The 22,157-nt window shown below is 40.0% G+C and overlaps 1 protein-coding gene across 3 annotated transcripts in view; it reads left to right on the top strand.

The window, feature by feature from the left end:
* The window catches only part of kiaa0319l (KIAA0319-like ortholog), a 35,137-nt gene extending 12,980 nt beyond the window's left edge, over positions 1 to 22,157 (top strand). For all 3 annotated transcript variants that reach the window (XM_013912584.1, XM_005739688.2, XM_005739689.2), the window contains 21 exons: positions 1,175 to 1,443; positions 1,626 to 1,712; positions 2,195 to 2,441; positions 5,504 to 5,593; positions 6,014 to 6,111; positions 6,245 to 6,332; positions 8,076 to 8,168; positions 8,251 to 8,383; positions 9,554 to 9,659; positions 9,759 to 9,881; positions 9,978 to 10,101; positions 12,199 to 12,331; positions 12,548 to 12,696; positions 14,500 to 14,651; positions 14,780 to 14,918; positions 16,311 to 16,470; positions 16,604 to 16,746; positions 18,097 to 18,219; positions 18,449 to 18,539; positions 18,647 to 18,738; positions 19,451 to 22,157. In XM_013912584.1, the coding sequence (XP_013768038.1) occupies positions 1,175 to 1,443; positions 1,626 to 1,712; positions 2,195 to 2,441; positions 5,504 to 5,593; positions 6,014 to 6,111; positions 6,245 to 6,332; positions 8,076 to 8,168; positions 8,251 to 8,383; positions 9,554 to 9,659; positions 9,759 to 9,881; positions 9,978 to 10,101; positions 12,199 to 12,331; positions 12,548 to 12,696; positions 14,500 to 14,651; positions 14,780 to 14,918; positions 16,311 to 16,470; positions 16,604 to 16,746; positions 18,097 to 18,219; positions 18,449 to 18,539; positions 18,647 to 18,738; positions 19,451 to 19,647 (2,837 nt within the window). In that variant the 3' untranslated portion in view covers positions 19,648 to 22,157. The remainder of the gene's footprint in view (positions 1 to 1,174; positions 1,444 to 1,625; positions 1,713 to 2,194; positions 2,442 to 5,503; positions 5,594 to 6,013; positions 6,112 to 6,244; positions 6,333 to 8,075; positions 8,169 to 8,250; positions 8,384 to 9,553; positions 9,660 to 9,758; positions 9,882 to 9,977; positions 10,102 to 12,198; positions 12,332 to 12,547; positions 12,697 to 14,499; positions 14,652 to 14,779; positions 14,919 to 16,310; positions 16,471 to 16,603; positions 16,747 to 18,096; positions 18,220 to 18,448; positions 18,540 to 18,646; positions 18,739 to 19,450) is intronic.

The following is a 22,157-nucleotide window of genomic DNA, read 5'->3' on the forward strand; positions in this document are numbered from 1 at the left end:
CACACACACACACACACACACACACACACACACACACACACACACACACAGGGCAGCTAATCAGCTCACTGCGTTGCTGATATTAGTCTGATAATGTCTGGCTCAGAGGGCAGACTTTAGTTTGTACTGAACACTGTGCTTTGGTTTTTAATCAGCGTCCTGTTTTCTCAGGCAAAAGCTGCACTTCCTCTCTCCGCTGTAGCCTTGGTTGGCTCCTCAAACTGCTGCCTGTCGACTTTTCTAAGAAATGTTCAGTCAAAGCTGAATCTGAAAGTCTCAGTAGCTGTGGCTGGAAGCCACTACCCTTTTCCCTTTTTTTAACAATGTTGTTGTAGTCATAAACATGTGAAATGGTGAAAAGAGTAGAGGTAGCCCTATGATGTCACCTTCGATGCCGTTGATTTATTTAATTAATTTTTTTAATGAAACAATCCATCAAGGACTAGATGTCCATGAAGGTTGTTTTTTCCAGGCTAAATTCAGTCAGCTAGGCATGGCCTTTATTAGCCCCAAACTACTTTTCCTGATCTCTTAGCAACTTTTAAAGGTGAGAAGTCGGCTTTTCTTGTTCTTTAAGAGATGCGGTTGTTCACCTATATTGTACTGAAAGGTGAAGTGATTTCATCATTTCTGCTGTCCCTGTTGGTTGTATAATAATGTTTGGGCTTAAACAAAGCTATCTTCAGCCTTCATTTCTGTCTTTCAAGAAATCGGGTTCAGATTTACATATTCGGTTTCTCTGTGGTATTTTCGATTGGCATAGTGGTGTAATGATTAGCACAGTTGCTTCAGAGAGGTCTTTTTCCCTGAAGCTTGCAGAAAGGTATGGACACGTTGAATGATTTCTGTCTCTCCAGGTTAAAACTGTGATATATCAATCCAGGTTCAATCGGGACAGGATAAGTGGTGAAGAAAATTAGGGACATCCTTTCAATTTGCTGTCCAATATAGATGTAAGAGAGAGGTGTTGTTTTTCTATGTTACAAGAGGTTGTCTTATTACCTTTCCTTTTTAAACCAAATGTCATCTTCTTTTCTGCTAAGTCCTTTCCAGAATGTATCTGCAGTGAAACCTTCAGTTGGTGTTTCAGAAGAACTTATCTTCTTTCCTCAGTCTGATTTTGAACATGGATACAGTCCATCATAGATCTTGACTTCCTTCTGTCCTGGTCCAGGTGTGTCAGCAAATCACTGCCGGGTCACCGGTGGAGTTCTGGGCATCCATTGGAGCAGCATCATAAGCCTGGGTTGGTACCCTCTAGCAGATGGGAGAGCCGGAGCGAGGTGTTGGGAGTTCTGCTGCCTGGAGCCAAAGTGCAATGCTGTTTGGAGTCTCGGCGGTCGCTGTGTGTTTCTTAGCTGCTCGCGTGAAGGAGGCTGCCCCATCTCCATCCTGCCTCAGCCCCACGAGGAGTCCCTCGGTCTCCTACAGCTGCTCTCCAAGGTATGGTTGTAAAAGAAGAGATTGTCTGTTCTAAGAAAACAGCATCTGTCTGCCTTTTTTGGATGATACAGTCATTGATTGTGATACTGTTATCAGATGAGAATTTTTTTTTTTTTTTTTTTTTAAAGACAGATTAGGGAACTTTTGTCTAAACGCCACTGTTTTTGTAACTTCACTTTAAGGTCCCTGTCAGTGTGAGGCGGAGAGCGATTCGCCGTGCACCACCTACAGGAAGCCACAGAATACACAAAAGACCCCATATCCGCTCGGTAACGTGACAGAAAACTGATGTGAAACTCATGTTAAAAAGTTTTCATATGACTCAATGCAGTTCTGTACAGCTGCATTTTCTGATTTCAGTAGAACATTTTCAAATTTCATAATACATTTGGAGATGCTTTTCCTATTCTGTGATAGCATTTAGTATGTCCTACTCGTAAACTGTATAAGTTATTTGTACACAGGTACAATTTCAATGAGACAAAATGTTAAAATAAAGTACGTAGGTTTTTTTTTTTTTCCTCCATTAAAATTACTGGCTAATGCACTCTCAGTTTTATAAAGCAGGCCATTCCTCCTACTCTTTTGACTTGTCACATTTCTACCCTCTTCCCTGCAGTCACACTTATTGGTTAATTTGAATGATACATACATATCTGCAGATATGAACCCATACATTTCTGATGTGATTCCTCAAATCTCCCCAATTCCAGACACAGATCTGCTCTGATTTCTGACTTTCTGCCTACAGGGAAGCTCCAACACAGAGGCAGCTCAGCCAACATCAGCAGCACCCAGCACCATCGCTCTCATCCAACTCTCCCAAAAGAACATAAGCCAGATAACAAATGGGAGTTCAGGCACGCCTCCTGCTCCATCGCCGCAGAACTCAACGATCAACGTCGCCCTTGATGCTGCTGCGTCGTCTTCCAATGACAGCGATGTCAGCACGCCCACAGCAGCTTCTTCGACCATCAACACAACCCCGACACAGGCCGGTAAGTGAGGAATCTGTGGGTAGCAGTGAGTGTCACGTCCCCTGACAGCCATCGCCTATTTTTGGCTTGTTCAGTAATATGTCTTCATGTATTAACTATGAATTAATTAATAATGTAACAGTACTGAACTGGTGTGAAGTCAGACAAAAATTCCTTTTCTAAATTTGGTTTAAGCTTTCAGCTTGTATATTTCAGCCTCACATACTCATAATGTACAGAAGACGCTTCACCGTCCGTTTAACAGAATGCGACTGTTTACTTTGCCCACACATTTTATGGAAGACTGCTCACATGTTATTTTTCCCAGATGAAATCAGTGTGCTCTGTGGGTGTGTAGCTGAATGAGAGTAAGCTGGAGGAATGTGTTTTGAGAGAAAGCGGCCAGACTTCTACAGACAGGACTAACTCGTATGATCAGTCCGTCCTCACTTACAGAACCATCTCTGTAGAGAAACTGGAAAAAGAGCAACAAGCCAATCTCTGCATGTCCACACTGAAAAAGCCTTTTGACTTTAACAATAGAATTGCTACACCTTCAATGCGGCTTGTGGTTTTATAGCCACAGTCAGTTTATTTGAAATTCATAGTAGTTACACTTTTACACAGTCAGTGTATTATTCCTGGAGAAAACTAGCAAAACATTTTTGAAAATTGATATTATAAACTCTCCAGTTTCCCTGGAGGAGCTTTAAAACATCTGAAGAAATCATCTTGATGATGCCACCAGAGTTTTAAAAAAATAGTGTTTTAAATAAAAAGCCTGTTGTGCAAACTGAGCCGGGTGGATTGAAGGGCAGAGGTGTTTACCAGGCAGGGAACATCTAGCACTAGGGTTCGTAATGCTTGGCCTGGGGGCAAATGGCAGCTTTTGGTAAATTTTTGTGTGCCCCGCGGGCATAACAAGGAAACATTTCACTGCTGATCATTAATTAGGGTTTCTCCTGGTGTCTTATTTCCTTGTATTTTAAATAGGGCATAAAAAATATGACTAATTCATTTACTCAAAATTGACCCTGATTTTTTCAGAAAAGATTCTCTGTGCAAATGTTGTGTATCCATATAGTGAGTGTGCCACAAAGAAATTAAGCAGGTTTTTTGGGGGGGAAAGGGCAAATTTGCAAGAACAGAACTCTAAAAAAAAAGAGTCCAGGAGCAATATATTTGAACATGTTCTATCAGAAAACCAAAATCACCCATTTTTACGTACATCACTACGACAGGAACAAACTACAGGCTTGATTTCATTGAAATGAGTCATCCTCAGGGTGTGCAGGAACTGTCAGCATTTCACAAAGTTGGACCTTTTTTCCTTTACTTGTTAGATTAACAGCTTTTAGCTCATCTGGTTAAAGGATCAATGAGCTTGTGGAATGGTGATGCATCCTCCACAGTTCACAAAATCTGTCCACAGTTCACAAAAATTGCAGGCCTAAAACCTAATGGGTCTTCACACAGATGTGTGTGACTCAGGGTCAATAGATGTTCATTCGTTTGTGCCTTAAAACTAACCACTGTTTTATGCCACTGTATCAGACTAAATGCAGCATACAATAATTCATTTTCTTCGGGAAAGAAAGTTTCAGAGTCAGTTTTTAGTCTTTAGAGTCAACAGATGTAACAAACTGACAGTTGTTGAGTTAAAATGGCAAACAGTTGCCGATATGCACATTAAGTTCAAATATTACAACTGATTTTGAATCTAATGTTTCTATTTGTCATGCTTAACTCCAATATTCACTCTCCTTTTAGTTCTTTATGTGGTCTCCATCTGCTCTCGGGGAAATCTTTGTATCTTAAACTGCTAAATGCTCCAGTCTGTTCAGCAGCGAGTTAATCGGCTCGTTAATCTTTGTGCACTTGGTGTTTTGTGTACAGTTTGTGTACACAGTTTTTGTCTCTGCCTGCTGCTTCTGCAGCAGTTACTGCTGTCAGCATTAAGAGCAAATTGAAATGAAGACAAAGACACTGAAATGATTAATAAAGCTGTCAGAAGCTGCGCAGTCTGTGTATTGCTGTGAGTTGTGCCTGTCACATCTGTTTATTGCCTTCATTGTAGATATCTGATTACTGATAGTAGCAGTTTTAACCATTGCAAACAGTAGATAACACTCGTTTATGTCGTCTATGGTACATGTGTAAACTCACATATATTCATCTCTTCCTTGAAGTGACTGAGTGCTGTCCAAATCACTCAGAAAAGAACAAAGGAGGGAAGTTCATCTATATTTGATCTATATTTTGGTGTTAAAATGTCTAATATATGGCCACGTTACAGTATTCTTTGCCCTGTTTGAGCTGTTAACAAATGTATTTAGTTAATCACATTGAGAATATTTTAATGTATTTGTTTTTTTAGGGGGGTTAATGTAAAAATGTATTTTTTTTTTTAAAAAAGAAGAAGAAGAAGAAGAAGAAAAAAAAGGTAATTTTACCCCGTTGCCAGGTGGTTTCTAGGCAATGTGATGAAAACTTGTCATGCACAGTTTTTTGTGTGGATTTTGTGGATATAAATATGATTCTATTGTCAGGAAATAAAAATTATCCTGTTCTTTTTATAAAGTGTTACAGGCACATCATGTCATAATATCTGTTACATATAAGAACCTCCAGGGTTCTACGGTGTGCCCGAGTGCCAGTTCAGGTTGCTTAACCACTGGTTAGAGGGGTTCACAGTCAAAGAAACAAACCAACACATACACAAATAAAGTTTGTTTTGCAAGAAAGAACAGATAAGGATTGTGTAAACAAAGGCAGTGTTGTATACACAATTTATTTTTTTAACTCCTTTTTGCATGAAAAAATGTTTGGAAACCATAATTAATGACGTTATAACATTATTAGAATATTTGTTACAACACAGAAAGAGCCAATGGAAAAAAACGTTCCTGTGTAAGATAAAACTGACCCCACTTGGGCATTTCTGTCACCAGTACTGGTTGGTTGCTTGAGGGTTAATTCTATCCATTTCAGTATTCATTTTCTAATTAAATATAAGGTTTTCGATTAAGTGACTGTTTTTTGGGGTGTTTTTTTTATGTTAAATGTTCTGTTTTTTATCACAGTGAGGGAGCTGGTGGTATCAGCAGGAAAGAGTGTGGAGGTAACGCTGCCCCTCAACGAGGTCAAACTTTACGCCTATGTGGTCCCAAATGGTGAGACCAATGGAACGCTGTATGAAATAATGCAGTCTTTTCATCAGTTTCCTGACACCTGAGGAAAAATGAGTGTGTAGGAGGAGCTAATTATGCATGGAGTGGATTTTTCTATGCGTACCAGTTACTAATTATTAATAAACTGTGCGTTATTTGTGCTGTTCAGTAATGCATGGACTAAACTGCGCTTGACATGAGTCTTAATCATTTTGTACGTCATGCTGAACGCTTGTCAGAGAATTTGTCAGAGAAATCTATGCTGAAAAAGATTATAGAGTAACACACATCATGAGTCTGTTAATCCCTTGAGCCCTCCTTAACATGCTGCAGTGTAAAAACGTTGTATCTAGTAGATTTTATTTGAATGCGTACATTTTTATTACACTTGGGTATTTATTTTTTATGTATTTTTCTCTACAGGGACAAACTATGCATTTGACTGGCGTCTAAAAACTCATCCCAAAGATTACAGCGGGGAGATGGAGGGGAAGCACAGCAAGACTCTGAAACTCAGCAAGGTACAGATCACAGTTTCATATTCATGTTTGCTATAAATAAAATCATGCAGGTGGCACTCTGTTGACCATGTAACCAAAAAGGATCACTTCTTCTTTCTGGTTGACTCGATTCCTTCTCTTTGGGTCTCCTCAGCTGACCGTGGGCCTGTACGAGTTTGAGGTGACAGTGGACGGGGAGGGCGCCCACGGAGAAGGTTACGTTAATGTTACAGTCAAACCAGGTATGAAAACTCTTTAGTTCCTGTCATGGCTGCTGATTTAGCTTCTTTTTACACTTGTTCTCAGTGGAATATTTATGATTTACATTTTTTTTCTCAATAATATCATTTTGTAAGACTTTTGGGGTCTCTGTGACTGTTTATTCTACTTTTGAAACCACCTTATAAAATCAAGGTCACGTGAGGATTGTAGCCAGCTGTCACAGAGTAAAAGGCAGGGTGAATGTAGTGTTCACACCCACGGGCAGGTTAGATTTACCAGTTAAGCTAACGAGCATGTCGCAGGCACTGGAAGAACATGGCACCGCCACGCCGGCTCATCACTGTGCAGCTGCTGTAAATCACAAATGAGAAACGGTGTCAAATAAAGCTACACAGGAGAGCGATGTTTTAATGCTGAAGCTTTTATGTATTAGTTGCAAAATTATGTAGTACTGTTAAAGTGTGTGGAAAATTAACTCTCTTCTGTAGCACCAAAACATCTCAAAACAGCTCTAAGCAAGTGATAATTCACAGCAGGCGCGTTCTCACTCCTGTAAATTAATCCTTTGTGTGTGGTGCTGCGTAGCTGCAGAGCAGTCAGTGTGGGGTTTGGGTGGGCGAGTGTGACTACACCAATCAGGACAATTCACTTTTACCTGTGCTACCCCCACACATCATCAGCAGGTTAATGTTACTGTTAATGTAATTGTTTAATGTGTCAGACGCATGCTCAAGCGCACCTCCATGTGGTGACGTGTAGAAAGTTCGTGGTGTGAAACCCATAGACCGTATACAAAGTTGAGCGGTTAGAAGCAGGAAAAAATGGAAAGCGTAATAATTTGAGAGAGTTTGACAAGGATCAGAGCATCTCCAAAATGGCAGCACTTCCTGGGTCTTCCCGGTCTGCAGTGGTCAATATCTATATGGTTCTGATAGAAAGGTGTCAGAATAACCTGTGCCAAGCAGATTTATGGGCCTGCATAGCTTCAGACCAGTCAGGGTTCCTATGCAGACCCCTGTCAATCGCAGAAAGCCCAAAAAATATGAGACATTTGAGCATTAGAACTGAACTTTAAACAATGGAAGGAGGTGGTTTAGTCTGATGGACCATGTCTTGATGTGGATGGCCAGGGTGTGTGCACTGATTACCTGTGCCACAGCACATGTTTGGGTCTAGTGGGTCCAATGGAGCTTTTGCACATCTGCATTCGCTTAATTTTGCAAAAGTGGACATCAGGACTTGGTGGAAAAACACTGGCGTGAGAGACGTAAATGACTGTTCGTGTGTGTAGTAAGATTATAATGTTGATGCTGCTTTACATAGCCATATTAGATTTGCAAATTACATGTGCTTTTGAATTATACCAGGACTATTTTAATGTAACCTGTTTATTTTATTTTAATTCATATCCATAAATCTTCATTGTGTTTGTTTCTTTTATAAAGATTTGCAGTTGTAATGATCTGTATGTTGCATCTAATGAAGCTAAGCAGTCATGTAAGGTGGTTAATCTTCTGCAGTGTTTTGAATGTACTGGTCCCCCCCCCCCCTTGAATTAATACAATTGCCTGCTAAAAAGTACTCATTAACCACTTATAAGGGAAAAAAATCCTTATTGCTGGAAGACAGCCTGGCTTTTCTCCCACACATGGTTGTATTTCTGTATTTGCCAGGGTATCCTCTAACCTGTTCTTACTGCCTCAGTCACTAATGCCTAATGTGCAGCTCAGTAAGCGAGTTAATTTCTTATTTCCACCTGACAGAGCCACGGGTAAACAAGCCTCCTGTTGCCGTAGTTTCCCCAAAGTTCCAGGAGATCTCCTTGCCAACCAGCTCTACGGTGATAGACGGCAGCCGTGAGTCTCCCACATGGTACACACACAGTCATTTAGCACCAGTTAAAGAAAGGAAAACCAAATCCTTGTCTGCCATTTACAGAGAGCACTGATGATGACAAGGTGGTGGCGTGGCACTGGGAAGAGGTCAAAGGTCCTCTGAGGGAGGAGAAGGTCTCTGCTGACACCCCTGTACTCACCCTCACCAGCCTTGTGCCTGGGAACTACACATTTAGGTAAACAGAAATCACACTTATCTCAGCGAGATTAGTTGTGAAGTCTGAAAACGCACACCTGTTTTGTTAAAGTGTTGGCCTGCAGACAAATGCAGCTGAGTAAAACTGACTTTACAGATGTTACAGAGGTGTTGGGAAGCTGGAGGAAGTAATTATGCACAACCCGTGTAAGTAAACAGGAAAATCCGTAGTTTGATGTGAAAACATTTGGATACTGTAGCACATCTCTAAATACACTGGGCAACTAAAGGAAATCTTTTTTGTGATGTTCTTTTAGTTAGCATGGACATAAAAAAGAAAAAGAAAATTCTCTCCTTGTTAAATAAATAACAGAAAAAGCAGTCCCTTTTGAAAATATCTGATTGATTCTTTGGTACTCAGCTTAACAAGTGCATTTTAGTTTCTCTAATATGGCCTCATTATGTGGGCAAGTGCGTGTCTTCATGACCTACTCGTATTTTTGAAGTGCCTCCATCTGGATCATTTTCAGAGAGAGATTTATGATTTACTTGACAAAGTGTTCTTCTTTTGATATGCTGGCAGCAGCAAATAATAACAGTGAGCTTTCTTTAAAACAAATTAAGAAATATAGACCCGGAGCACAGCTTATGGAAGTCCGCTAGAAACCTCTGTGTCTTCTAAATTTATACAGTGGGAAGGTTAAACGTGATGCGACCAATAAGTATAACCTCAGATATCAGTTTTGTTAAATTGCTGTTTATTTGGGTTTATATTTGAGTAGCATATTACAAATTGTGATATTTTTTTAAAATATAGTTCAAAAAGCAAAGAATAAATACTAAATACTTGTTGTGTAATTGACCTAAAAGCTAAAACAAAAAAAACAACAACCCCAAAATAGTGATGCGCTGGTTCTGAGTTAACGTCCATCATTTCACTGCTTGGCTTATCTGGGTTGACATCATAAATTTGTAGGTTTATATTTGTGCTATTTCAAATAAGGCTTGAATAAGGGCTGAAAGTCTTCAAACAACGTTGTTATTTATTTATGGTAAATAATGTTTTCCTGGCAGAAAAGTCAAGATGAATCAGAAAAGAAATGCAAAACTAAGCATCTTCTATGAAATTTTGGCAAAAAGATTTTAATTTCTGCAGCACACATGTCTATGGTTGTCCCATAAATGCATCTCCATCTTCCTTTTGTATCAGTTTGACAGTAACTGACTCGGACGGAGCTACAAGCTCGACACAGGCCACTCTCTCCGTTAACAAAGCCAAGGACTATCGACCTGTGGCCAACGCCGGCCCAAACCAGGTTTGTCCTCTCTGTTGTATGATGCCCCAACCAACCCAACCCCAAGTTATTTACGCCAAACTGCGGCAATCCTAATAACTTTTCTCTTGCCTCTTCCAGGTCATCCAGTTACCACGCAACTCCATCACTCTGTATGGCAACCAAAGCACCGACGACCACGGTTCTCTGTCCTATGAGTGGTCCCTCAGCTCAGAGAGCAAAGACAAAGTGGTGGAGATGCAGGTACAATACTCCACACAGCTGAATTCACGTGTTTTGGGTTATTTTTCTGTGGATAAGATCATCGTAGCTAACAGTGGCGTATACTGTGCTTTTCAGGGTGTACGGACTCCCATCCTACAGTTGTCAGCAATGCAAGAGGGAGACTACACCTTCCAGCTGACTGTGACGGACTCAGCTGGACAGCAGGACACTTCTCAGGTCACCGTCATCGTGCAGCCAGGTAAACAGCTGGAGAGTTCATGCCACCTCAGCAGATATCACTTCCCAGCCATCACAGATGTCACACATTAGCTCAGGATTTTTCAGTGTTTGTTCAACTCTGAGCTATTGTTCACCATATGGAGCGAATAAATCTCTTTAACTTGACATTTAAGAGATGCCGTATCTGAACACAGTGTACCCTGTGTGGCTTCTTGCTCGCCCCTTGTCTCTTCCAAATTTACACATCAAAGAGCAAATTGAGCCAGTGTGTAAGTCGCCATTAATTTGTGACCTTTCATGACGTGTGAGGAGAATGTCGGCACTTAAACTGCTCCTGTTTAGCAAACAGTGACGGGTAATCATATGAGGGAGCAGAGTGCACTCAAGGTGATAAGCACTTTGGAGACTGGAAATGTACTGTTTTATGTTGGACCTCGAATGCGAACACACAACAACAAGGTCAAGGTCTGCTAGGTTTAGACCGAGGCTATCTTGTGAGTCATCGCACCTGAAAGATATGACGATGTTATTAGTCGGAATCTAATTCCAGGTACTTCAGAACATAACTGCTGTGCTTTAGTTACTGTCAGAAAGACACTGGTCCTTTATATCATAGAAGGGTTTTCGTTACAGTGATGTTATTAGCTGTGTTATACAAATATTGGGTTTTCTTTCGTCTCAAGCTAGCTCGGCTTGAAATACTGGTCAGTCTCTCCAAATCACTGAAAATTTTAATATTGACCCCCCTGAACGCCCAGAGCTTCCTAGTTTGAGGAGGCCTGCTCCCCAATCCAGGTTTTTCGGACAGTAATTGTAGCTCTGTGCTTTAGTAGTTTTCTCATAGTCTCATTATATACAACTGGACTTCTTTTTGTAACCAATGGAACCGGACTCTTCTGGTCATTAGAGAGATTGCAGATACAAAGCACTTTGTAATGCCTTCAGTTTTCTGATTTGGATTTCCATCTTCTACAACCTCAATTCGGAAAGAGTCGGAAGTCTGTGCAAAATGTAAATAAAAACAGAATTGAATCATTTGCAAATCTCATAAAACCAGACTGTTGTCACAATAGAACATAGAAAACGCATAAAATGTTTAAACTGAGAAAATGAAATTTGATTTAGGTAAAACATCTAAAAACGAAATTGTGTCTTTGTTTAAATGTATTGCCTCTCTTCTATTAAGAGTCGGTGAACATTTGGGGACTTTCAGCATATCTTGATGGTGCCTTCCCAGATGCGCAAGCTACCAATTCGATTGGTACCGATACACCTCCGTACCACCAGACTTTTGAAAAGAGGGTTGATAATTTTCCTCTTTCGTCCAGAGGATGCAGTGTTTGTGTTTCCCAAAAAGAATTTCAAATTTGGATTTATCTGACCACAGAATAGTTTTCCACTTTGCCTCAGTCCATTTTAAATGAGCTTTGGTCTAGAGATGACAGCAGCATTTCTGGCTCATGCTCACACGTGGCTTCTTCTTTGCATTACAGACCTTTAATCTGCAACCTTTGACCTGGCAGACGATGATTTCTCCAAGTCTTCCTAAGTCCATGCAGTGATTTCATGACATAATCATGTCTGTTTTTGATGCAGCACTGAAGGCTCAAAGATCACAGAATTATAGATATATAGATAGAGCCTACACTTTTGATCATATTCTGTAATACATTAGATATTTTGCAGTCTTTGCAAATTTATGTTGAGAAAGATTATTGAAGTTTCACAGTTTGTAGATGTACCTTTTTGCCAGTTAACCTGATGAGCTGCAAAATGTTCCCCCAACTCTTACTTTTCAAATTCAAAACAAACTAAAAATTTTCATATAACACTACTGGTTTAAATAAATTCGCTTTGGGGATCTGCTGATACCAAGAGCAGATCCAATGTTAAGTCAACAAACTAAACAATTCACACATTTGCAAAATAACCAAAGCACTGCTACAGATGCATTGTAAACGTGGAACAACATAGATTTAAATAGAATGGTTTGACCCGTTGAGGCCTTGCCCAGTCAAGCTGATCCAAACACTAATATTGAATCTGTCCTTCTATACTGTAATTTAGTGTGGTCCAAATAATGGAGTTGTGTGTGTCATTTTCACATTACATTCAGAAAATAATAAACCACCAGTAGCAGATGCAGGACCTGAGAAAGAGCTGACGCTGCCCATGGATCACACCACACTGTATGGCAATAAGAGCCACGATGACCAGAAGATAGCCACCTATCAATGGACAAAGAACAGGTCAGATAAATATGGATTAATGCAGTTTGTATTTTTTGTTGTTAAAGTCTAGAATAATAGTTTACCTCAATCATAGTTACTGAGAGGTTTATAATATAAAACACTTGAATTCACAGGTTTCAGTCGCTGTCACTAACATTTCCACATCCTCTTTAATTCCCCTTGTCCCTCCCTTCATGTTTCGATCTTTTTTTGGTCCGTCTGTTCCTCTACCAGTGGTCCCGATGGTGTGAAGATTGAAAATGCAGACAGCGCCGTTGCCACGGTGACAGGTCTCAAGGTCGGCACATATGAGTTTACCCTGACAGTAACTGATGAGAGGAAGCTGGAGAGCAGCGACACTGTCACAGTCATCGTTAAGGAAGGTACGGAGTTGTGTGTTTGTGTGGGTGTGGAATAAGACTTTTCCTTTAAGCAAAATAGCTGCTTTAGGTCAAAGTCAGACAGCTGAGTATTACGGATGTTTTGAAATTTACATGTTAATTACAGAAGCAAGAGCTCAGTTATTATCTGGAATAACATAAACACGCTCGGATATGTAGACAAACGTACGGTTTAATGCATGCACATACACACAGAGACCGATATAAATATAAACTAATTCACTCTAGTGCGGTATTTAAAGTATTTGTGCTAATACATGCCTTATTGCATCAAATGCCTTAGCTTTATCATTATATTGAATTTTAAATTTTAAGCACTTGGTAACAGCAGGAAGGAAGAACTCCCTTTTAACAGGAAGAGACCTTCTGTAGGGCCAGTCGGTTACCCAATATGGGATAAATATGATCTCTCTCTTTCTAGTCCCTATCCAGCTCTCAGTGTAGCCTTTTGGATCTGCTGAAGGCTTTCTGTTTAGAACAGCCTGATTAAAATGGAATTACAAGAATGATTGTCCAATATTACTAAAATTAGGAGCAATCTGTTTATAAGCATTATCTTAGAATGCTTATTGGTCCTTCAAACGTAGGAGTGTTGTCCAACTATTACCTTAGGTGCCATTCAGAGGCCTGTTCTCTGTACATTTTTTTTTTTTAATAATCCCAGATCAAAGTGTGTGGGTGTGGTGAGGAGTGACGCTAATCTGGATTTTGTTCAGATCTTTGAACCCATAAGAGAATTTGATTAGGAAAGCTGGAGATTATTGTGCACTCCCATTATCGGTGACCAGAGTATAAATATCAGTACTGGAAACCATAATCGGGTGGAGTAATGAGTGGAGGAAGCAACAAAGAGGGGGGAGAATATTCAGATGAAAGGTTAAAAGCAGCACAAATGTGACACACTCATTCATTCATTCATTCATTCATTCATTCATTCATTGCTTGGAGAACAATAGTAGGAAACTAAATGATGAGTTACTTTTGTCAGTTACTCCCTCTTGACTTATGCGCTAACTCTAATAATGACTCACAATATTCAGCAGTTTTTCCTGTCACCAGTGCACAAAATGGAACTGGTCCCCACCCTTCCCCCAACCTTGGTTGTGCAATATTTGCACAACCAAGGTTGGGCTGATTTCCATTAAACAATTCTGGTAATTCTTGATCTTGTTTACAATGAACAGACCTGTGACAAGCAGGTTTGACCTCATGGATGTGTTGCAGTAAAATCCGATCCTATAGCTGAAGAACTGAAATATTCCACATCAAACCAAATCATCAGCAGTTTAAACCAAATAATGTGGCGATCTATGCGCTAGAACAATGAGAACAAGCCCTCTGTGAGCTCATCCTGTTATATTGTATAAACAAAAGACTGTGCTATTAATGGGAAACAGTCCAGAGGGAGTGACAGCTGCACAACAATCATAAACATGTGAAAATGGTCTGGCTGGAAACGTGCAGTGAAGTGGTGTAGTTGCATATAAGCTTTTGATTCTCTGAGTATTTAGAGGGAGAAGATATAAGGTCTCCTGTAGATCTGAGTGATCTGAATGTGCCTCAGTTTTAATGAGAAAAAGCATGATTGTGTTACTGAGATGCTGTTTTTGTTTGTGTGGTGCTTTCAGACAAACTGTAGGGGTTACAAAAAAGATGTATCCTGTGTCTTTGAAAGTGTGGGATTCTCTCTAAAATACTGTAGCGCATGTACCAGTGACCAGCAGGGGGCTCTAACAGAGACACATTGTGAAGAAGTTTATGAAATTTTAATGTTTTTTTCTCCAGAAAAGGACCAACCGCCAGTAGCTCGTGTTGTGTCGAGTCCACCCATCTCTTTGCCTGTCAGGACCGCCACTTTGGATGGATCTCAGTCCACTGATGACAAAGGTGGACTCAGCTACCTGTGGACCAGAGAAGACACCAGTCCTGCTGCTGGGGTGAGACGGACCTTTATAATCAGGCCTTTAACTGATGTTAGTTCTGGTTTAGTTTATTGCAGGGACCATGAGATTTAGAAATAAATAAAAATGTATTGTTTTTTGTTTTGTTTTGTTCTGTTTAATAGGATGTGCTGAACAGCTCCGACCACCAGGCAGTGCTGTTTCTTGGAAACCTGGTGGAGGGCAAATACAGCTTCATCCTGACTGTAACTGACAGCAAAGGACAAAGCAGCAAGGGGAGGGGCACGGTGGAGGTCAAACCAGGTAAGCAGACCTACAAAAACATGCATATGAACACATCCCCAAGACATACTCATTATTTTTAACAATACGTTTCTTTATTTCATATAAAAATTACTCCTTATGTTCAACTAAAGAGAATACACATTCTCAAAAACAGTTCAGAAAACACATCAACATTCAAAAACGTCTCAAAATGGGCTCAGGTGTGACTACATGTCATTGCTCCACATATAGTTGAGTCAAGAAGCCTGTGCTAACTGAATAAACAGAAGGCTGCTGGATAGATGGACGGGCAGTCAGTCCATTTTAGACTTTAATAAGTTAAACAGCCAACTGTTAAAATATTCACACAGTGATGGTGATTTTTTTCCTATGATGAAAGGAAAAAATTATATCAAAATTGATATGAAAATGGATTCATATCAACCAAAAACACCACTTCTTTCTTATCCAGTCTGTATCATTTGGTTTACTTTTTTTTTTTAATCCAAAAACAATCCTATAAGCTACTTGTGTAGAAAAGGAAAAAAAAGAAAAAAAAGAAAAAGAGGTTCATCAGTGTTTTATCACAACTTTGACCTTCCGGATCCAAACCAAGTAGAAAATGCTTTGAATGAAGTGAAATTTCTTTTGAAATAATCTTCTTATATGCCACTCTGACCCCTTCCTAAAACGTTTTAATCTTTTTCCACTGACTAAGCAACCTATGCATTTGTCTCTCGACATACAATTTGTCTGGTTTATTTCATACTGATTTAACTGTTTTACCAGGAGTGGATATCTAGGTATTAACCATTTATAGTGTTAGAGTGAAGGATGTTGAAGTTGTTCAAGTGTAAAAGCTTAAACATTTAAAATATTTTAAAACTTCCCGGTTTGGGGAAAAACTATATATTTATTTGTATAGTGTAGCAACGTAACTTGATACTGACCCACTGAAACTCTAATAAAACTGCTGATTATTTTCCGGTGATCAGTTTTTTTGTGGTGCAGTGTCCCAATAAATGACCTGTGGTTTCTATTCAGGCTTTTATTTTGTAGCCAGATAAAGATTCAAACGAGGGGAAAATAAATTCTTGTGATCGTTAAAAGACATTGTGGAAAAATATACTGAAACACAACTGCTGCATGGTTTATTTTTTCTTCAAACGACTCTGTGCATGCAAATGCTTTCCACACAGCAGGAGCCTCAACAACCAGCAGCAGAAGGTTGAGCAGGTCAGCACAGCATACGGTACACAGACACACACTCTGCCAGAAACGAATCCGTCACTTGGCGCTCTGGACTCTCTCCCAGATTTCAGGGAGTCAGATGGATCCTGCAATCTGCCCGTTTTCCTCATGTCACTTTTTCCGTCTCACTGTCACCTTATGTGTCCTCCCTCTTCCCTATTTTTCCCGTCTATCCATCAGACGTGCGGGAGCGGGACCTGGTGGAACTGGTGTTAGAGGTCTCCGTATCGCAGGTGTCCCAACGTCAGCGCGACATGCTGCTGCGACAGGTTGGGGTTTTACTGGGTGTGCTCGACAGCGACATCATTGTGCGAGAGATCAGTGCGTTTAATGAGCACAGGTGACTTTGTCTCCAGATTTTAGACAAGTGTGCAAACCTGATGATGAAAGTCATGAAACCAACTGTGAACAGAGCTGGAATTATCCTTTGACAGTTTGTTTGTTTGTTTTCCACCCTCTTCCTCCATTGTCAGTACTCGTTTGGTCTTCCTGGTGTCCGGCGGCCCAGGGCGCCCTCCGCTGTCGGGCCGTAACGTTGCACTCGGCCTGCGCAACAAACTGCGTAAACAGAAGAATGACTTCCTCATCTTCAAGGCCCGACGAGTGGATACAGTCAGTGAGTACCACATAAACGTTACGAAATGGAACAAGGAAAGGGGGAAAAGAGGTTTGATGCTTCTATGTTACAGCAGACTCTAAAAGCCTTGGTTTTTGGACATTCAAGGTCACAGTTGCATTGATTAATTTCTGATAAGCTCTTGAAATCATCAAGACAGTGTCTCCCAGTTTTGTTTTGTTTTTGCAAAAATGTAAAAATTTGTCCTATTATTAGATTCCTCTTAAAAATTCCTGGATCCATATTTTGATCTGCATTGACTCCTAAAATGAATCACTGCTAAGATCGGCCAGACCTCACTTCGGCTAAAAAGTCCTCCTGTGCCTGAATAGCTCTACAGCTTTGTCGCCAAATTGTAGCTGTGAGGAGGTTTCTCTTTAAGTTGATGAATTTTCTTTCATTAGCTGTCAACTGACTAAACCAATCAGTCGTTGCATGCTGTTTTTATGATGTACATAAAGCATAGATTTAATGCAGAAGAATAAATCTCACCGGATTCATCATTGAAGACTAGGTGTAACCCTGACCCATAATCTTATGTTTTGGCGGGTCGTTATTAGAAAAAGTATTTTGATGGGAGTCAGTTACAATGTCTATTCTTAAAATATCTATTCTTGTCTTTGATTTCCAATCTTTTGTCTTTTTTTTCAAAAGCCTAAAATCACAAATCACAAATTTTGTCAGCAAAAGGTTAAAATGAGGCTTCATATCAGATCAATTTGATTTATCCCAAAAGTATGGAAATTACTTTTACAGCAGCTAAAATAATAAACACAGTCTGTAAAAAAACTAATGTAGCTCAATAAAACAGAATATAACAAAAAAGCTCAGTTTGATCAAACGGAAAGATTAAAGAGCTCCATTAAACAGAATTGAAACCAAAAATTCAAATAAGATTGATCAAAAAGTAAATAATTGAATACAAAATAACTAAATGGCTCTGTAAGGTAAAACAAATGCACTAACACAAATAAAATAAAATAAATTAGAATGAAAATAAACTTACTAAATGTAGCAAAAATAACAACAGTTGACATTAAAGTGTACACAGAGTGTAAAACATGGTGTATTGATCACAGAAAATGTTTTTGAGTAATCCCACCTACAGACAAACTGAACTTATCACAGACACACTGTTTAATGCCATAAACCATAAAAATCAGACTGTTATTATTCAGTCATGCTCGTGCAGTCTGCAGTCTTTGGCTCGGTTAATGATGCAAGGTCAAAGTTTTAGATTTCTTAGCTATTTCTAAGTCATATAAGTATTTCTTTAGCACTTTAAATCTGCTGTTTACCAAGTTTTAAAGCTCTGACGGTTTATTGAACATTGTCGCTCTCCCTCCTCAGTCTGCCAGCTGAACTGCTCCGGCCACGGCGAGTGTGACTCATTCACGCGGCGCTGCGTCTGTCACCCTTTCTGGATGGAGAATTTTATCAGAGCTCAGTTCGGAGACGCAGAGAGCAACTGCGGTAAGAAGGGAGGCATTACAGTAAAATATAGAGTCGATAAACAAAAATCAATAAATAATCAATTTTATTGTTGTGAAAATCTGACCCAGCAGATTATTATTTTAATTCTGTTTATAAGAATCAGAATAAACTCTGTTGCTGTATTCAGGGACGCACGGCGAGTCTTTTGTGAATTTGGAGCCGTTTTAATATTACACACTTTTTACCACATCATTTTTTCTGTTTTCAGAGTGGAGCGTGCTCTATGTGACAATAGCATCCTTTATGATTGTGGTTGCTGCGGCAACATTTGTATGGGGGATAGTTTGTTGCTGCAACAGGTGAGTTTTTTACCTAAATTCTTTTTTAATATTCTGTCAGGGTTATTGTTAAATAACTTTATGGGGGTAATGGTCATTGATTCCCTGTGTGTTTATTTTCCTGTAAGGCGTAAGAGCAAAGTGCGCAGGAGTAAAAGTCGATACAAAATGCTAGAAGCTGACGACCAGGACTGTTTGGAGCTGCAACTGCCAAGAGCTGGTAAGATGGACGCGTTCACGTAAACTCGCACCACCGCCTGCATTTAGCCTGTTAACACTCACAGAAACAGGCAGACAGTAAATTCTGCTGCTTCTGTATTTTGACTGGAACTTGAACATCTTGAATCAAATTTTATAGAGATAACAACGATACCAGTACTTCCTTACTTTGTAATATGATTGCATGCACAGCTATGGTTTTTCTTTTGTGTATTTTTCTAAGATTATTTGTTTGGGCCATTTTTTTTCCTTTATTAGATTAGATTAGGAAAGTATATAGACATGAAAGCAAGGGAATATGCAGAGCAAAGGCCTGCAAGTTGACCCGAGTCGATGCTTTTGGCCTTTGTGGCACATTGCAGCATGAGCTAAACACCGTTTTCCAACTTTAGCAAAACTTTTTTTTTTTAAATGATGAGTGTGAATGTTGTTAGGTTAGTCATATTTACAGTTAATTTACCCAATGCCATTCAAAAATAACTACCCAAATAAACACTGAAGGTGTTAACAAATGGTAAGACTCGACTTTTTTCTTGTGAAGATTTCTTTTGATAATTAACACTGATGTAATTGTTTAGCCAATGTTTCTATTTTAGCCACAATACAAAAAACTTGATGTTTCAAAGACTGAGTTAAATTTTCTGCCTAGTCGATGTTTAGGACAGCTCCATCACACTGTTTCTTTCGCTTCTGTTCTCCTCTTTCTCGTTCAGCACGCCTGAAGCCTGTTCCTGCTCCCACTTCCTCTGCCCTCATGCACTCGGACTCTGACCTGGACAGTGACGAAGGGCAGGGCGGGATCCCGTGGACGGATCAGGAGCGCGGGCAGCTCCTGAGGCCTCAGAATGGCTCCCTGAGGAATGGCCAGGGGCCGGTAAGGGCCAAGAAGCAGAGAGAAGAGCAGCTATAGCAAGAGAGGAGGGGGGAGCTCACAGCTGCCCTCACACAGCTCTTCCCCTTCACGCCTCCTCTTTCCCCTTCGTTGGTCTTCAACACAAAACCTCACACTTCTCCTCTGTGAAGACAGACTGGGAGATACCTGAGTTAGGAAGAGGGAGAGAGGAGGAGATGTTGGGACCGTGTTGTCCCACTGTCACAGAAAAAACACCACGATACTGAAGCTTCCCTGCACCCACACTGAGCCAGAACGACGTGAAAAAGAAACTGCCATTACACTGAGAACCAGGGGTGAGCACTGTATTTTGAATGATATAAAATATTAATTAGACCCCTATTATTTAACACAGAGACATAAAGAATGTAGTGCTGCCCCTCTCCTGCTGCTGGCTTACAAAGGTTGGGAGACTGTGTGAGAGGAAGTAGCTCGAGTGACTTTTTAAGATGAGGAAAAACAAAACTGCTTCAATGACACGAAAACCAGCCACCCGGCACGCTCACACCTTGCCTCTTGTAGACACGCATGTACAAACACGTTGTATTCACGCCGTTTCAGGTCGACCTGATGCTACCAAACACTGCCATTTTTAAATTAATGGTTAACTTTGCTCTGATTGTTTCTGTTCATCTGAAGCATGACGGAGAGGAAAAGGAAAAAAAAGACAACCAACCAACAACCAAAACTGATCTGAGCTGCCAACGGCTCGGAGAAACCACCTCAGAAAATATTTTAAATAATTTATGTGCATGAAGAGCGACAGATTGCAGCTCTGGTACAACCTGATACGATCGGCTGCATGTTTGTATGTCAGCTGTATGTGTGGATTTCTGTGGCTGCTGTGCCAAAAGATGTTTCCTCGGAGCAGTTTTTTTGCTTCTTTTTTGTTTTTTTGCTTTTTTTTTTATGTTTTTATGAACCCACAGAAGAGTCACAGTGTTGTAAGGTTTTATTCTCAAGGCTTCTCTGTGGATTAAATAACTGGAGTACACAACTGTAACAAAGGTGGTCTCAGTGAGGAAGGCAGTTGGGAGAAAGATGAAGAACAGGAGATTGAAGGACAGACCGCTGCTTCCTCATCACCTTTGGTAATGTGATGACTGCTTCAACCCTGAAGACCACAGAGTTTTTGTTACTGTTTTTACAAACAACCTTTTGGCTGTGATTAGACGTGGATGCAGTTTGATTTTAATGTCTGCTGTCTCACTTTGTCTCTTGTTGGTTTAAAAAAAGGGAGAGGTTCGTATGTGACGGTTGGAAGTTGGGAGGTTCAGCCATAAACACAGGACTTTGCGGTACTGAATATGTAGGAAGAATGTCCATCAGTAATGTAATTCTCATGCTTTACACTCATCTCCATGATGCAAGCAGCTCTAAATTTTGCAGACTCGCAGCACACTTGGACAAGCATGCTCATTTTTTAACAAACTGAATGTTTAAATCCATCAAAAAGCCAAGTCACAATATCATTTTTCTGGATTTAATGGTATTCATCCTCTTCAGTCTGACCATTAAAAGATCTTCTTTTAAAGTGATTTTGATGTTATGGAGTTGGAGTAAAAATCCACAGGCTCTGTGCTGTGCAAAAACATAGAAACACAGTGTTTTTTTTAGCAAGGTTAAAACAGTTAAATCAGTTTATTTCTTCCAGAGTTTTAATTTTTTAATTATAGTCAACTCTGTGTTTTTTGAACAGTGTCATTATTAGGTATACAGAAACATTAAGAGTTTGTACTCTAATGTTTGTAAAATTAAGATATCTTAAAGTTGGAGTGTTAAAGTTGGCCGGGAGATGCAGATTTCAAGCTGACTCGGATGTGAGGAAAATCTTTGAAAAGGTAAAATATGTTTTCTGTTTTCTAATACAAACTTACTTTAAGTATACAAGTGAGCTGCACATCCGATCGGAGATAAAACTGTACTAAATCCCGAAAACAAATTATTTCTTCCCACGGACAGGACATAAGCAGGAGGTTAATCTGAAGGATGTTTGCGTACGCTTTGAGCAGATTACCAGAAATAAACCACGAACGGGGCCCAGCAGGAAGGCTTTGTTTGTTCATCAGCAGTAATCTGAGGTGTTTCTTGGCTGGACTGTACCGATAGACAAACTTTAGCAGAACGACTCTCCCCGACGTATCATCTCACAGTGTGATTGCTTTGCATGCAGAATGTGAAACTGACACATGTAAGTCCTCATCTGGAGGCACACTTTTCTATGTTCGTTGTTGAATGTTAAAAGGGTACATCATTGATTCAGTTCAGCTTGTACTCTGTGCGAAATAAGCTGGGGTTTGTTTTTGGGTTGTTGTTTTTTTTCTCAAATTACTGCAAAAAGTCATCTCATGCCGATGTTGGATCTGCTGCACTAAATGTGTTTTATTCGCACCTGCTGAATTTATCGGGCCATCTTTTTTTGACCTCCTGTGGGAGGCAAATTAAAATCAAGCACACCCAGGTGCCAGCAACGTCAAACCACTGAAAAAAATCTGTTGTCTTGTTTTGGGTTTTGGTTTTTTTGGTTT

This window comes from Pundamilia nyererei, unplaced genomic scaffold (genome assembly GCF_000239375.1).
Source record: "Pundamilia nyererei isolate P.nyererei 1_Seehausen unplaced genomic scaffold, PunNye1.0 scaffold00093, whole genome shotgun sequence".
NCBI lineage: Eukaryota > Metazoa > Chordata > Actinopteri > Cichliformes > Cichlidae > Pundamilia > Pundamilia nyererei.